This window comes from Carlito syrichta, unplaced genomic scaffold (assembly GCF_000164805.1).
Source record: "Carlito syrichta isolate Samal-C Ts95f unplaced genomic scaffold, Tarsius_syrichta-2.0.1 Scaffold288729, whole genome shotgun sequence".
In the NCBI taxonomy this organism is placed as follows: Eukaryota; Metazoa; Chordata; class Mammalia; order Primates; family Tarsiidae; genus Carlito; species Carlito syrichta.
This window is the reverse complement of record NW_007232825.1, coordinates 213671-230098: the sequence shown is the minus strand read 5'-3', so window position 1 is coordinate 230098 and position 16428 is coordinate 213671. Positions and strand designations below refer to the sequence as shown.

The 16428-nt window shown below is 44.1% G+C and overlaps 1 protein-coding gene across 1 annotated transcript in view; it reads left to right on the top strand.

Annotated features, from left to right (window-relative positions):
• NCKAP5 (NCK associated protein 5) overlaps positions 1-16428 on the top strand; it is an 847991-nt gene that overhangs the window by 789892 nt on the left and 41671 nt on the right. The window contains exons 16-17 of the mRNA XM_008053829.2: positions 2564-2700; positions 6014-6140. Coding sequence (XP_008052020.1) covers positions 2564-2700; positions 6014-6140 — 264 coding nt within the window. The remainder of the gene's footprint in view (positions 1-2563; positions 2701-6013; positions 6141-16428) is intronic.

The window sequence follows — 16428 nt, the reverse complement described above, 5'->3', positions numbered from 1 at the left end:
TGGATGTATGAATTAAGAAAAAAAACACACAACAAAAATTTGTGGGATTTTTATCTTATACAACTTAACTCTGGGTCAAGCACAGTGACTCACATGGTAATCCCAGCACTTGGGAGGCCAAGCGAGAGGATCACTGGAGGCCAGGAGCTCAAGACCAGCCCTGGCAAGGTAGCAAGCCCCAATCTCTTAAGTAAGTAAGTAAATAAATAAATAAACAAATAAATAAATAAATCTAGCTGGATGTGGTGGCTGGTGCCTATATTCCTAGCTACTCAGGAGGCTGAGGTAAGCAGATTGCTTGAACCCAGTGTTCAAGATTGCAGTGAGCTATGATCATGCCGTTGCACTCTTCAACTTAGACAAGAGTGAGACCCTCTCTCTTTAAAAAAAAAAAAAAGACAACTTAACTCTGAATATAGACCAGTTTAGACCCAAGATATAAATTTAGCTAAAATGTTGTTTGCCCTCTAACCAGAAATATATGTTCTGACGTCTTCCTATCCTGTTCAGATATATTTGCATGTGGCACTCTTAAATATGGTTTTTATACCAGCAGTAGATTGTGTATTAACTGCAGCAGAATGGAGTAAACTTCCCCATGGAGAAGTATCATCCTTTGTTGCAGTCCATGGAAACAAGATTTCACGATGAAAGACAGGGCCAGGCTAAGGGGTAAAGTTTTTTCATCGTTCCCTCAAGATTAAAAATATTTATTGCAGCCCAGGGTGACACTAAGTAATTTTTAACGTGTATGGCTTGTGTTGCTTTTATAACATGCATAGGCATATGAACTAGAACTTCAAATTGAACACTTCCATTTATGATTTCGATGATTAGAAAGGAGCTGTGAGTGGAGATTATACTATAGGCTTCTGAGAAATTAGAAAAGGAGACTTTTAATTAAAGAACGTCGAATAAATGTGATTGGGCTATTCCCAGGGCTCCATACAGTAGTACTGGCTGCTACGAATGTTTCCTCACAAACTTTTGCTCATGCCAAGCCAAGGCTACATCTTTAAAGGCTTTAATGCATATTATTTTTGAAATAAGTGCATTGCTAATTAATGACACAGCCTCCAGAGATTCAGGGGCGAAATCTTAGTTATAGATTGTGTGCTCCATGCCTGAATAGTCACATGTGTGACCTCAATTCAGTGGCGGGCTACGGTAGACTCCATGATTAAACACTGTCATTATAACAAATTGAATGGAAACCGCAAGCTTTGAATTGCTTCATAAGAGGGGGATAGGAAGGAGATTGTTCTGATCTTGCTGCTAATATTCACTGCACTGGATTTCTGGGAGTTGTGTCTTAATTATAACGAAGAGGTGTTAAAAAGCAATATATCGTAGAGAGTGTGATGATACAGTCATCGCAGGGAATTTTTGTCATCCATCCTGAAGTTTCCTGTCTACCACGTTATATGTGGTTCAGAGGCAGGACAGCTTTCCAATGCTTCCCTTCTCTTATTCATGTGAAAAATTAGGGAATGGGGAGCTAGCTGGAATAAAAGGAAAATGAGATTATACATGCTTTAGAACAGTCACTTCCTGTGTAATGTGTACATTTGAATTGGTTTTTTTCTTATCCCTATACCAAAAATGGAAGTAACTGCATAAACCTCACAGTGCTCATGAAAATACAGCCACTTAGCATCTCCTCACTAGCAAAAATGCTGTGGAGAGGCTGTCATAGCATGTCCTGTTGATAGTCACTGAGGCTGGAGCATAATAACAGCAATTCTTCTTTCGGGCATGATGAAGGATTGCACTCTGCAGGATTATGGGTAATGGGGAAGCTTTCTTTGATCATTCTCTGCTAATTCTACCCTTGTTACTCAAAGTGTGGTCTGTGGGCCAGCCTCATCTACATCATGGGAGCTTGTCAGAATGGTAGAATCTCAGAGCCCACCCCACACTTACCGAATCAGCATCTGCAAATTAACAAAAGCTTAGTTGATCCAAATGCCGATGAAAGCTTCTATAGCACTGCCCACCCACCTCCTCACCCTCCCCTCCCACCCCCCAAGATCTTTAAGGGCCTCAAAGCAAAGTTTCTCAGACCACATTATTCAAAATGACCTTAATAAGTATTCTAGGCAAACAGAGGTTCCTTGCTTTAAGTACGCTCAGGAAAAGCCTCAGATTCAAATCTTCTGTTTGGAAGTTATGACAATACGTGAAGGCTCTGGGAAGTCCTCAAAAAAAGAAACTTGTTTGTTATTAGATGAATGATATTTGAGGAATAACTTCAGTGTTTCCCAAATGATGTGCCCACTGCACCCTTTTAAACCTGAAAAATCTTTCAACATTTATGGAAAAGGGTCCAAGAGTAGCTTACTTTAGGGCCTGGAAGGTGGACTTCCTCTAAGATATATGTATATAATTATGCAAATGTTTGGGGCCAGCATAGACTAGAAGGGGGCAGAATGGCAAGAAGCCCAGCTTTCACTGTAGTTAGGGCCTTTTTATTATTTCTGGATGTCTCCCTCACCTCCTTCCCTAAACTCGTAAAAGGTTGATGAAAGCTGATTTGTGATTCCACATACATTTCCTCATTTAGGAAAAATCAGTTCCCCAAAGCAGAATGAAGCAGAGCCAAGGCCTCAGACTTGCTCGTCATTCAAATATGCTGAAGACCCCATGGCAAGCGAGCCGCTTCCAGACTGGGGGGGTGAGGATGCCGCTGCAGAGACCCAGGTGAGGGGAGGCCGATGGAAGGGTGCCATCCACCTGCTGGTCCTGATGTGAAAAAGCAAACTCCTTAGATACCTCTGTGATAGATTTCATTTCAAATGAAATTTGCTGTTGGTTGATTGACTCCAAACCAAAGTCTAAGGCTCGCCCTCTCCCTGAATTGTTAATCATAAGTTCTTGCGACACCTTTATTCCGAGAGTTCGAAGTGCTTCTGATCTGCACCCAGACTGTTGGGGTATAGAGGTTCTGCCCTGATTAGGCATTGTGAAGCAAGCATTCACTCTCCCAAGCCATCAGGCACCAGCTGTTTTTTTCTATTTTGTCATTACCTCAGCAGCTACTTTAGTCTTTACCTGGCTTTCATAAAACAAGGCGAGCAGGTATAATTCTATAGCTTTTAGGGGTGAAGATATGAGACTTGGTGTGGACAAACGACTTGCTCAAGATCGGTAAGACCTGAGTTTCATTAGTCCTTATCATTTTTGCTGTGAGCTCTTCATCCACCTTGCAATGGCTTGCACAGGCCTCCTGCCGTGGATCTAGGGAGGAGCTGGTGACTCAGGGACTCTTCACTCATTCCTTGGGGGTTACTTGTTATTCCCTCCTGCTTATCTCTTCAGGATGGTCACTTTTATCACCATCAGCCTATTTACTACTTCTCAACTTGCGCTGGGGCCGTCCCAATGCAGGGTCTGTGGTGGTGTTGGCCGTAAGAAGGGTGAGGAAGCCGGTGGCTCAGCCTGTAATCCCGCGCCTTGGAGGCTGAGGTGAGTGGATTGCCTGAGCCCGTGGGTTCGAGACCCGCCTGGGCAGGCGAGACCTCATCTCTACAATAAATCAAAAAATCAGCAGGGTGTGGTAACGCGCGCCTGTAGTTCCAGCTCCTTGGAAGGCTGAGGCAGAAGGATCGCCGGAGCCCAAAAGGTCGAGGCTGCGGTGGCCGAGAGTGGCCACTGCACTCCAGTCTGGGTGACTGAGTGAGACTCCAACTCAAAAAAAAAGAAGGGTGAGGAAGAACGTATGGGCATTTCCCATGGCTTCCTGGCCCTTCCTTGATACTTCCCACTTGTGCTGACGTTGGCTTTCCCAATTCCAGCATCAAGAGCCCTCGTGGCTATTTTGACTAATGTTTCTGCCCAACTGTGACAAGGAAAGACGCAGGTTGACCCACTTCTGGGGTTCCCCACACCCAGGGTGGCCAAGCCTTGTCTCAGCCTTGAACACCTCAGTATGGAAATGAGGCCATGTACAAGTAGGGGGAATAGATCCTCTGGGCCCACAGCCTCAATTTACAGTGGAGAACACTACTTCAGAGACATGCTGGGCTGTGTTCAGGGACTGAGGGAAAGTTACCGTGGAACTGAAACTGGAACTGGGTCCTCTGATGTCCATGGCCAGCACTCAGGAGGGCTGCCAGGATATAGGTCTGAGACGCAAAAGAACACACCACCATCTTCTATCATGCCTTAAGTTAAACATAGATCTGTTGGGCCTGTTCCATGTCAGTGATTCCCAAACTTGAGTAGGCATCAGAGTCACTTGCCGGGCTACACATCTTGCTGGCCCCACATACCTCCAGTGTCTGATTTGGTATCCATGGAGTGTGGTCTTGATATTTCTAACAAACTCCCAGGTGATGCTTATGCCACTGGTCTAAGGAACACATTTTGAAAAGCACTGCTACCACCGTTCTAAGGTCCTCTGTGGCTGCCTTGGGGAGAGGAAAATTGAGAAAATAAAAAGACACCCAGAGTTGGAGAGGGGAAAATCAGTTCAGTGGCAAGGGGGTTTGAGTAATTCCAAGAAAGTTTTTTTCAGAAAGTTAGAAAAGTTACTCTGTGCTGACCCAGATTGGGACCTGTCTCCTCTATGTGGAATGGCTGGGCACTCTTCACACAATATATACATTTGCCAATAGACACACCTCTCTGGGGTCCCCTCATCATCATCCTGCACCAGCTGTTTCCCCTGGAAATTCTGTCCTGACTTGTAAGAGTCACCACACTGGCTTGGAATTTAGAACCCTGCTTCACTGATTGCCAGGTAGGGGAAGTTTGAAGCAAGGATTAGCTTTATATTTTCAGTATCCAGCACAGTGCCTGGTTCAATTACTGCTTGTTAATAATGAAGGTATGCAAGAATGGATCTCATCATAGCCAGACAGTGTTACTGGGGTCCTATTGGAACCCTGGACACAGGTCTCCCTGGAATCAGTCAGTAGACTTGTCCTCCTTCACAGACCTCATCCTTGCTAATCTAATGGTATCTATAGAGTTCTCTACTCCTAGAACCTAACACACATATTGGTGCAGATCAGGTACTTAGAAAACACCTGTTGACTGGGTGTGTAAATAGGTAAATGAAAGATGGAATGAGTGACTGTTTGAATTTACAACGCCAGCCAAGGAGTTATAAATGTGTTTATATATTATTCCCAGCCAAATGATACCCTCCCCAGCCCAACTTCAGAGACCCATCCCAAATATCTGTATTTGAACTATTTGGAATAGTGGAGAATAATAAGCTCTAACAGGGCAGTCTGCAAACAGAAAAGAGAGTCCTGGACACCCTCAATTCAACGCAAAGGAATTGCAGCCCTAGACCCAGTATTCTACTGTGTGAACAGAGGGAAAAGCTGTTCATATGGTATCAACACCTCATCAATTCCTGAGCACAGCATTATTGCCACGCCAGTGACATCCTTGGTGAGTCAAGCTGTGTGTGCACATGAGCAAGTGGGGAAACTGGGTCCCTTGGCCCAGGAACTGTCAGCAGGTAGAGGATTATATAGGGTCAGCAATTGCAATTGCTTACTTTCCTAAAGGCTACTGTCCTTTAGGGGGCTGGAAGAAAATGATAAATTAGGCAAATATTTATACTTTTGTTCCCAAGGTTGATTGTTTTATTACCCTCTGATACTTGAAAGCCAATGATGAGATCAGTTAAATAAATAAGCCATTAGGCTTGGAACAGCAGCTCATAATAGGCACTTGAGAAAAACAAGACCCTATAAAGAGGTGTACAAAATGCAGAGTAGGTAACATGGGGACCTTCCTGAGCCTGGGACAATGGTCGAGTGCTGTGGATGATTTCATTATTGCAGGCCTGTTTCTGCAGTCCTGGTAATTGAGCAGGCCACATCCGCGCCACAGGAGGCAGAGAAACCAGCAAACCAGAGTTGTTCTTGGGGGGTGGGGGCTGGAATTCTGGGCACATAAAGACAGCCAAATGTGAACTGTGTCACATCCTCACAGGATGTTCTGTCCCAGTTCTATTTGTGTGAATAATCTTATCAGTCTCCTGTTATTGATTTAGGACAAGGTACCCAGGATGTGTACATACTCTGCCAGCGGTGGTAGTGATAGTAACTGTGACTATGGAGATAATCGTTTTGGAGCTAGAAGGGGACAGTTAGTGAGAGCACTGAACAGCGCCACCCCAGGTAGCTCCCGGCAAGCACTCTGGATCCACTAGTCTCCTCTCTGGGAAGCCACCAATTACGCTTTTCACTGCACACTCCCTGACTTTGTTTATGTATTTGTTGCATGAGTCTCCCCTGAGATCTAATTTTCTGGTGCATACAGAAGACTGTCCATGCACATCAATTTGTTTTCTGGTATAATCTTCATGACATTGCCAAGTGGTCTGTGAGGATTTTATTTCCAAATCTGGCATCTCTAAAACAGCCTCCAATTGAGTTATCTCAATAATGAGGAAATGACTATAAAGATAACTTTGTTCTTTTTTTTTTTTTTTTGAGTTGAAGTCTCACTCTGTTGCCCAGACTGGAATGCAGTGGCACGCTCCCGGCCACTGCAGCCTCGACCTGCTGGGCTCCGGCGATCCTTCTGCCTCAGCTTTCCAAGGAGCCGGAACTACAGGCGCGCGCTACCACGCCCAGCTGATTTTTGATTTATTGTAGAGATGAGGTCTCGCTAAGTTGCCTAGGCGGGTCTCGAACCCACGGGCTCAGGCAACCCACTCACCTCAGCCTCCCAAAGCGTGGGATTACAGGCTGAGCCACCAAGCCAGGCTAACTTTGTTCTTAATTACATACTCTGGCAAGTTACATCATCCAGTGAGCTATGGATGGAGTTTTCCAGGTTCCTTGCTAACAGCATGCTCTGTAGCCCTAGACTGTTAGCTGTGCCATCATCAACAGGTCTGTTTGTGAGGTTGAATCAGAGTTGGCAGTAGAAAAATCATCATCCCTAAGCATTTAGAAACTTGTCTGCTCAGATGACACTGTCTTATAGATACGAGAGGACAGATGAACCCCTAACACAAAATATGATCTGAGCTCTGCTTTTCTTCTAATCCATGCTGGGGTGTCAGAAGTATTTTAATGATGCAATGAAGAGTTATTCTTTTTCTACTAATCAGCTTTTTCTCAAATACAAACTTAGAAGTGATATGATGGTCAAGGACAGTGGGAGAATAGCTTGAGCCTAGAAGTTCAAGACCAGCCTGGGCAACACAGCAATACCTGGTCTCTACAAAAAATTAAAACATTAGCTGGGCATGGTGGCACGTGCCAATAGTACCAGCTAGTTGGGGGACTGTGGTAGAAGGATCACCTGAGCCCAGGAAGTTGAGGCTATGGGGGAAAAAAAAAAGAGAAATTACACGATGAAACTGATTTTCTTTAAAAACAACAACAACAGCAACAACAAAGAAAGCCATTATGTTGCTTTAGGGAAAAAACGTACTCTAGCAACCATATGTGTTTTTGATTTTCAGAGACTCTTGGAATTTGTAACAGCAGGAGTGGTGGGGAGTAAGACTAGCATGTAAAAAGAACCCATTAATCTGAATCCAATACTTTGTTTTTTGCTTCTTACAAGTCATCAGAGAGGCACAATCGATGGTTGAATCATGCAACGTCTTACCAAGAAGAAAGTGGTGAATACCCCCAATATTTTAGTTGGTTAATTGGTTGTTTTCTCAGTTAGCTCTTTGTGGTTCATCAGTTCCCTCTGCTTGTGACAGCTGAGGGCAAAGGGGAGTTCATGGTCATCGAACTCGCCCAGTAACAACACCTAGGTGCACACCAGTTCCTAGTCTACGTCCTTCTCTTGAACTCATCTTGGGTCCATGGTGAGTCACCTCACCTTACCAACCCTTTGCCGCTCATCCAGAAGAGATTTCCAGGGCCCGTTCCAGCTCTCAAACTCTCTTCGTTTATTATTGAACAAATGTTTGCTGAAAGTTTCCTCTGGGCCAATTTTCCAGTGAATAGGCAAAGATCCCTGCCAGACAGTTAACAATAGATATCACACACAAGAAAATGTATGTGGTTTGTAAGTGCTGTGGAAAAGACAGAGTAGAGCAGAGTTAGGGAGAGCGGGAGTGCTGGGGGTGGGGGAGAGATTACAGTTAAAGAGGAGCAGTCAGGCGAAGCCTTCCTGAGAAGGCAACTTTTCGGTTTACATTTCAGCATAGCCTTGTGTAAGACTTTGGAGCAAAGACATGAAGCAGGCCAGGGAGCAAGCCAGGGGGATAACTGGGAAGAGGGAAGGACCAGTGTAGAAGACTCGGTGCAGAGAGGGCATGGAGTTCAGGAGCAGCAGGAGACCAGCTGCCAGCAGAGAGAGCCAGTGGGAAGACGGACAGGATGAGATCCGCTGAGGAGAAGGCATCCCTGGGGCCTTGTTTGTCCTTCTCAGGGCTGAATCCTATTGGAAGAGACATGCACAGGGGCTTTGGAGAACTTTGAGCCCAGGACTGACATGACTTGTGATGCTTTAAAAGGATTCTCTGGCTGCTATGTTGTGAAGAACAAAGAAGCGAGATCAGCTAAGAGGCTGTGACGGGCATCCAGGCAAGAGGTGTTATGGCTTGGACCAGGGTGGTCACAGTGAATGGAGTGAGCAACACAATCTAATAGACCTCCCACAACAATGAGAGTGCTCTGTGTCTGTACCACCCAATGCCATGGCCACTGGTCACATGTGGATATCAAGCACTTGAAATGCAGCCAGTGCAAGTAAATAACTAAATTTTAAATTTGGTCTTTGCTCCAGTTTCCCTAAGAGTTCTCACCTGGGCTATTCCTTTTTTTTCTTCTTTTCAAAATTTTAAATTTTTAATTAATTCTAATGTAAATAGAAATAGCCGTGTGTGGCTCATTGTATAATGATCTGATTCCGGATCTAATTTAAAATACAATATGATTCACTGGTAGACCAGAGCAAAAGTGGGGTCAAGGATGCCTCAAAGGTTTGGGTCCGAGAGGGACTGGAGTTGCTGCCAACTGAAATGGAGAGTTCCATGTGAACATTCTAGGTTTGGGGGCCCATTAAGCCTGCAAGTTGGAAGTAGTGGTGTGTAGGCGAGTGACTGGGTGAGTCTGGAATTCACACAAATTTGAATGTCATCAGTATGCCAATGACATTTAAGCCAAGGTGTCTAAATGTGATCAGGAAGGGAGGGAGTATAAATCCGGAGAGGACTGTGTCTTTCCACCTTCTCTTAGTTGGGAAGAGGAAGACCCAGCAAAGGAGATTGAGCAGGAACAAACAGTGAGGGAGAAGAAGGGCTGGGAGCATGGTGTCTTAGAAGCCAAGTGAAGAAGATATCAAGGAGGAAGCCCATGACTCTGTCTGTTGATTGTTACTGAAAAGAGGCATACAATCTTTATTTCAATCCTGCTCTTGCTTCTGGCAGTAGGGTTCCGATGTGGAAGACTCAGGAAGTGGGATGGAGGAGGAAGCATGGTCTAAAGCAAAGGTGTCCAACCTTTTGGCTACCCTGGGCCATATCAAGTAGCCTTTTGGCTTCCCTGGGTTACATCAAGTAAAAAGGAATTGTCTTGGGCCGCAAAAAAAAAAAAACTATATGATATAGTTATTGCATATACATAATAAGATTTCTTTTTTAATATTTTTATTATAAAGTTTAGAAAAGTGAGAGCATTGTAAAACTAGTGGGAAATTTGACCTTGTTTTGGTAAAACCAGACTATCAGTGTCTGGTTTGATGGAAGTGGTCACAATTCTTAGTGAATTATTAAGGTGCTCGTCAGAAATGTTTGTTTGAATTTTGCTCTTTCATGTGCTACACAATTGAAAACAGCAGCTCACAAATGTATATGCTGCCAAAAAGTGGTGTCATGAATAAGGCATGATTGTGAACTTCAGAAATGGAACTATGCATGGAGTCACAAAGAAAATAAACACTAAAAAACACATGATGTTAAAAGATTTTGTGGGGCCACATTGCTAACTGTCCTGGGCTACATACGACCCATGAGCCACAGGTTGGACATGCCTGGTCAAAAGGCAGTTTGAAAACATCCTGAGAAAGAGACAAGATTATGATAAATTCTCTGACCCCACAAGAGAAAGTGCCCAGGTATGAGAGCGCTTACTTCAAGGTTTACATTTCAGTGTAGGCTTGCTTAAGACAGTTATGCAGGTCAACCAGCAATTATTACTGGGTTCTGGCTCTGGTTCCAGGTGAATGGTAAACTTGCTCCTTGAACTTTTGTTTTTCTATACATCTGTGAAATGCAGTGAGTCCCAGCCTGAATTTTTTTCCTAAATACTCATTTTGCTTGTCCTATTCCCTCCAACCAGAGCAAGACCCTGTTTGAAAAGGAGCAGGTTTATTTCATTCTATTGCTTTTGGCTTCTGGGCAAGTGTTGCTTCTTGGGAGAAGGTGCTGAGGTTCTGGCAGCAAGATGATCCTTCCCTCCACCAAGGCGCCTGCACTCTGCCTTTAAAAGTACACTTGTTGCCAGAGATCTGTCCTCGGCACACCCTGACGAGCCAGCCACTGGTCAGCCCCAGCTGATGACGGTGCTGCCGGGAAGGGAAAATGTTGTATGCAGACAGCTGGCATGGCTGTGGGTCTGTGCTGGCTTCCAACAAATCCTGGGAAGGGGCATTTAGGGTAGACACAGCACCATTAGCTTTCTAAATATTGGCAAGGGTGGTATACAACGAAAATAGAAACGAGATAAACAATAACAGGAAGATGTGCCTTGGGTGTCCGTGGAGATTTTATCCCCACTTCCCCCAGCTAATAGTGTTGCCTTGGCTTCATCACATGTGCCAGAGAAAGGAGGTTGGCCATCTGCCCCTTGATTTCCTCTTTAAATAACAAGGTTTTGTAACGGAGGTCCCCAAACTGCAGGATGGAATTTGGATATTTGCCAAGATAGTTGCTCTTTCTCAAATATGCCCTTTCTCCCAAGTTCCCTTGAAATTTCTCTCAGGCAGAGGAGGACATTTGATAGTGACATACAGTCAGAGGCTGCTTCCCTCATCTTCCCCCACCACTTCCCATCGGTCCCTATTCATCCCCTGGCTGCTCACCCTGAAGGTTACTGCATGGCTGGGGGCCCTCCATCTAAAACAGAGTGGCTGGTGGCCCCACATTCCTTGGTGTTACATGCCCAACATTGCTTCTTTGCATCACACCGAGTGTGGCCAAAGAGACCCTCTTTCTAAAACTCTGCCTCCAGGCTCATAGTACACTGGAGTAAATACATGTATTTTCTTTCAAGGTTGGTTTCTTGAGCTTCACTGTGAAAAATGTTTAGAAAGTCCAGGTTATTAGCACAGAGTCAGCAGTGGGAGCAGGATTTAAGAGCTGGGTAGGTGGCCCAGCGGGTGAGGTAGCAGACAAGTAATTTTGTGGCTTTGTTTCCACAGAGCTACCCACTCTAATTTGCCACGTATGGGCATAACAAATATCCCTGCCCCCTTCCTGGAGGCAGTGCCTCAAAGAAGGCATGTGCAGGGGACAAAGGTGGGAAGGTGAAGATGAGAGCAAGCCAGTGACAGCATGCAGGATGAGGGAAAGACCAGTAAAACCCCTATCTCCTGATGAAGAGAGATAAAGGGGTCTCACCCCCAGACTGGCTAGACCTAGTTGGTAAAAAGTAAAGGAACAGCCTCTAGCCAATATGTCTTCCCAAAACTTCTGTGTCATCTACCTGACTGCCTATCACCTATGGCCAACCCTGCCAGGTGCCCCAAAGATAAAAAATCCAAACCGAAACCTCCTTTTCCCTCCATATATCTCCTCTACCTCCTAGGTACTCCATTGTAACTGCATGTCTCACCATCCTTTTAGAAATACAAACTGTGCAATGAGGGGTCATCCCTGACTCTTCCTTCTCTCACCCTGCACTCTCTGGCCATCCTGAAGGCCTGCTGGCTTCCCTCCCAGATGCTTCTCGGATCTGTCCCTGCCCCAGCCGCTTTATCACTACCTTATCCCTGGCCCCGGCTCCTGTCTAACCCATGCAGCCCACTGCTTACTCCCTTTGCTCAAGTGCTGGCCAACCCTCTGCCAATCTCATCCCCCTCAGATGCATCATCCTAGGTGTACTAAAGTGCTCTCCCTGAAATGCAAAAGCCCATGATGCTGTTGAACCTTCAGGAGTTCTCCATCACCCACAAAGTCCAGTCTCCCCAGTACATATATGTCTCCAAACTCATCTAGTTGTATGTATTACATATGCACAGCTTTTTGTCTATAAATTATAACTTAATAAGGTGGTGTTTAAAAACAGCAACTGCCAAGGGCAAGGTGAGGACCCAGCACTCCTTTGCCCTGGGGCCATGCTGGGAAGGCCCAGGTACCTCCCACTTGTTCGCCTTTTAGACAGCAAGGCAACACAGAGTCCAGCCTCCACATTTGCATAACAAGATACTCATCTCAGAGGGTCACCTGGTTATATATATTTCCTCTGCCACGCTTCTGCGGAATCTTTTTTATTCTTCACGAACTTATTTATACTCTTACAACTGCACACAATTAAATCATTCAAATTCCTTTTTTCTTTTTTTTTGAGTTGGAGTCTCACTCTATTACCCAGGCTGGAGTGCAGTGGCACACTCACAGCCACTGCAGCCTTGACCTGCTGGGCTCAGGTGATCCTTCCACATCAGCCTTCCAGTACCTGGAACTACAGGTGCGCACTATCACACCTGATTGATTTTTTTTATTTATTGTAGAAATGAGGTCTCGCTAAGTTGCCCATCTTTTTAATCCAATATACCTACTACTACCCCTAAATGTTGTTAAGGACCAGATGTTTTTCCTCATAACTATTTCTCATCTGATCCTCATGAGAACTTTATTAAATAGATATTTTTGTCTTGATTTTACAGATGAGGAAACCAAACACCATCCAGCTAACAGTAACTTGTTTAAGGTTCAGAGTTAAATTTACTTAATGGAATCCAAGATCATTTAGGTGCCCATGTTTCTTAAGGAAAGGAAGGTGTCAAGTATTTCCTTAGCATTTCCTAGTGGAAAATCTGACACTCGATAGAAATCTGCTTATTGAATAGATGAATGCCTGACTCACAAGCCATATTCACTAATGCTGATTTAAGGTATGCTTTGTAATGACAGTCTGAGTTATTTCTGATAAAAAAAATATATATAGGACTCCTTGCACAAATTAAAATTAAAAATGCATCATTTTGAAAAAATTTTTTTAAATCCAATCTCCTCCTCCTACAAGGCTCACAAAGGTGGCCTTGACCCTTGGCCTCACTTCTTTATTCTCATTTTTCTTTCCCAATTGCTGTCTTAAACTTTTTTCATTGTTAAAATGCCTGCCATGTCCTGAACACAATGTTGTCGGCAGCCCTGTGCCTTTGCTCATGTGGTCCCACCTCCCTGAAATGGCTTTTGTAGGAACATTCTTCTTCTCTTACCTTTCACCTAACTACGAATTAGTCTTTAACATTCAGTTCAGACTTTGACTCCTACAGGAAGTCTTCCAGGATGCTCCTTCATCAGCCACATCCAGAGTCCACTTACTCCACCTTGTCTGGTCTCCTATATTTATTTCTTGCCACTTGATAATATACTTATTTCTTTGCATGATTATCTCCCTCATTAGTGCCAAGATTGCTTCTCATCTATACTCTTAACTTAGCATAGGCATGGCATATTGTAGGTTTTTAATAAATGTGTATACAATGAAAAGGCACCTGACTCGCTGCACTGATTAAGGTCTTGGTTAGCCCCTGTGCATGCATTTATTATCTATGTGAGCCTTTCCTTGTCCAGAGAAAGAAAGACCCAGAGCAGCTACCTGCAGAGAGAGATCCAATAAGGACATTGTTCCTTCTCCAAGGACAGTGCTAGAGAAAGTGATGAGTCCATTTGTCCAAATTTTCTCAGGCATATAGAATTTTGGCTTACTCTTCAATGATGAGTCTTCATGGGGGCTGTTGCAAGCATATTCGAATCCTCTCATTTTGTTTTTTGATTTTTTAAAATAGTCTCGTGCCTTGATGATTATAGACTCTGCCCAAATTTGGGAAGCATTGTCACAGAGAACCACTGTTACTGATCAGTGTACACCATATGTCTGCTCTAAAAGAGAGAGATAAGGATTGAGAGCCTTTGCTTTTCCAATATTTGTTCTTTGAGAATCTCTGACAGAACTGGGTAGTAAAGAGGCTCAGAAAAGAGAGTGGAAGCAAGGGACTTGACTTCTAAACTAGTTTATTTGGTTTGCGCAGCTCCTACTGGGTCCAGGTCATCACTGGACCTGTAGTGTGGGTACAGGTTAATGACATGGCTCTGCTCCTAGGTGCTTATAATCAGACATACAGATGTGAGACACAAGTCTCCAAGAGAGGACATACTCAAGTGCCCCAAACCATTATTTTCTACTGCCTAAGGCCATATTATTGGCTACTCAGAGTGAAGAACCAGAATTCCTAGTTCTTTTTAGTTTTTATGAAATTACATCTCTAAATAAAATCCCACTAGGCTCTGCAGATCATCACAATAGGGGGCACTTACTTTCAAGAGTGTCACCTCCCGCGTGAAGGTACAAACCCTCCAAGTGCAAAGGTCAGGCAAAACCTGCAGAGTTTTGGAACTGGGATCCCACAATCACCTGATGATGCTCTTCTAATCTAGTCCCAGTTTCTAGAACAAGAAGCCCATTTTCTTCATTTGAAGGTGATTACATTCAACAAATTACAAAGAGCCAGGGCAGTTGAGTTAAAAACAATTGGTTTTGCAGTAATTAGAAAAATACAAGGAAATGATGACTGTGGAACAATATTAAAAGGGACGCTGAGGGATAACGGCTCCAGTTCCTAGTTAATTCTTCAGCTCGGATATTTAGAGATTCACAACTAATTATGCAGAGATGATGAATTTTAAAAAATGCTGCCATCCTGCCTTCTCAAGGCCAAGGACTTTGGCTATTAATAGAGCAATCAGATTTTGCTATATTATAGAGAATTCACACAAAGTTGCATCTATTTTAAAGCATTCATCTGGCACATTACTTAAAGTTGACAAATCTCTGTAATGTGCAAAATCAGCATTGGGTTAAACTACATCCAAACTCATTATAATCACTCTTGAGTTCTCCCAGAGAAATCTATTGTTTAAAATGGACACTACAGGTAGGAGTTATCTTTAGTCCTTCCTGGAACTTCTTATTAGGTCATTTTAAAGATATGCTTTATTTTTGACAAGCCCATCCTAGCTCGAGGTGAATGGACATGTGCAGTAGAACACAAGGGATTCGTCTCACAGGGTCAAACTTTCCTGGATGAAAAACAGGCTTGCTGGAACCAGGGTCTCAAATTTCTCTCTGTCACCATTTATCCATTGTCAGAAAATCCACAGCTCTTTCAGCTATTCACATTGGATTTACACTATGCTGAGGTTTGGGGTTTTTTGTGTGGAGAAGTGTCAGGCACCATCACAAAACAAACAGAAAACCCAACCAGCTTCTAAAATTCACATGGTCAAAAACTAGCCATCCCGAAAGAACCCACTGTGCCCTCAGACAGGCTTGAAAAGGGAGGCTGCGATGTGACCCACATTTAATTATTTAAGCTGCATATAGTGAAGCCCTTAAGAAAGCAAATGTCATGATGGACAGAATGAGTTTACCCTCCTGTCGAAGGAGCAACGTGCCGTGGCGAGGCCGTCGCTCAATTAAATTGGACTGTGGGCTACGGAGAAGGAGACCAAGCCTGGGGACCCTAATGAGACATTTTGGAGGGAAGAGATGCCCCCCTGGAGTTTGTCACCCTTTGATGGACGCCTCCCCTCCACTACCACAGCACCCCCAGTGTGACTTCCTTTGAGTTCAGATGTGTTGCAACCCAAAACATTTAAAACGGAGCTCACACAGTAGAATTTCAAAGTTAGAGACAAATCCTTGGCTAACGTGGACTAGGTGAGGGGAGCAAAAGATACTTAATACTGGGCAAATTAGCAATCTTTGGCTTTGAGGGCTGAAAAAAAACTAGGCGATGGATCATGCACTAAATAAATAAGCAGTTAATTGGATGCTGCTTCATCTGTGAAAATGTCCCCTCACGCCAGCTTCATGTGGAGGGAACAGAATGAAATGTAACTTGGTGGGAGCCTGGCAAAGAGTAGCTTCTGAGGCCCCTGACATTTCTGCAGCCCCATGACCACATTTGAGGGTGACATTTTTGTAGCGCTTTTCCCATCATCTGAGTAACACATCATGCTCACAATGGATCGTCTAGCCAGTGTGATTGTGCCCCCACCACCACCACCAGGAGACACTTGGCAATGTCTGGAGACTTTTTGAGTTGTTACAACTCAGAGGGGCCAGGGGCTACGATCTGTTGTATAGCTGAGGGATAGTGGTAAACACCCCACACTAAACAGCCCCCAACAACAGAGAGGTAGCCAGCATATAATACTGGTCATGATAAGAAGAAGCCAAGAAAAGATTAACCTTTGAATATTGG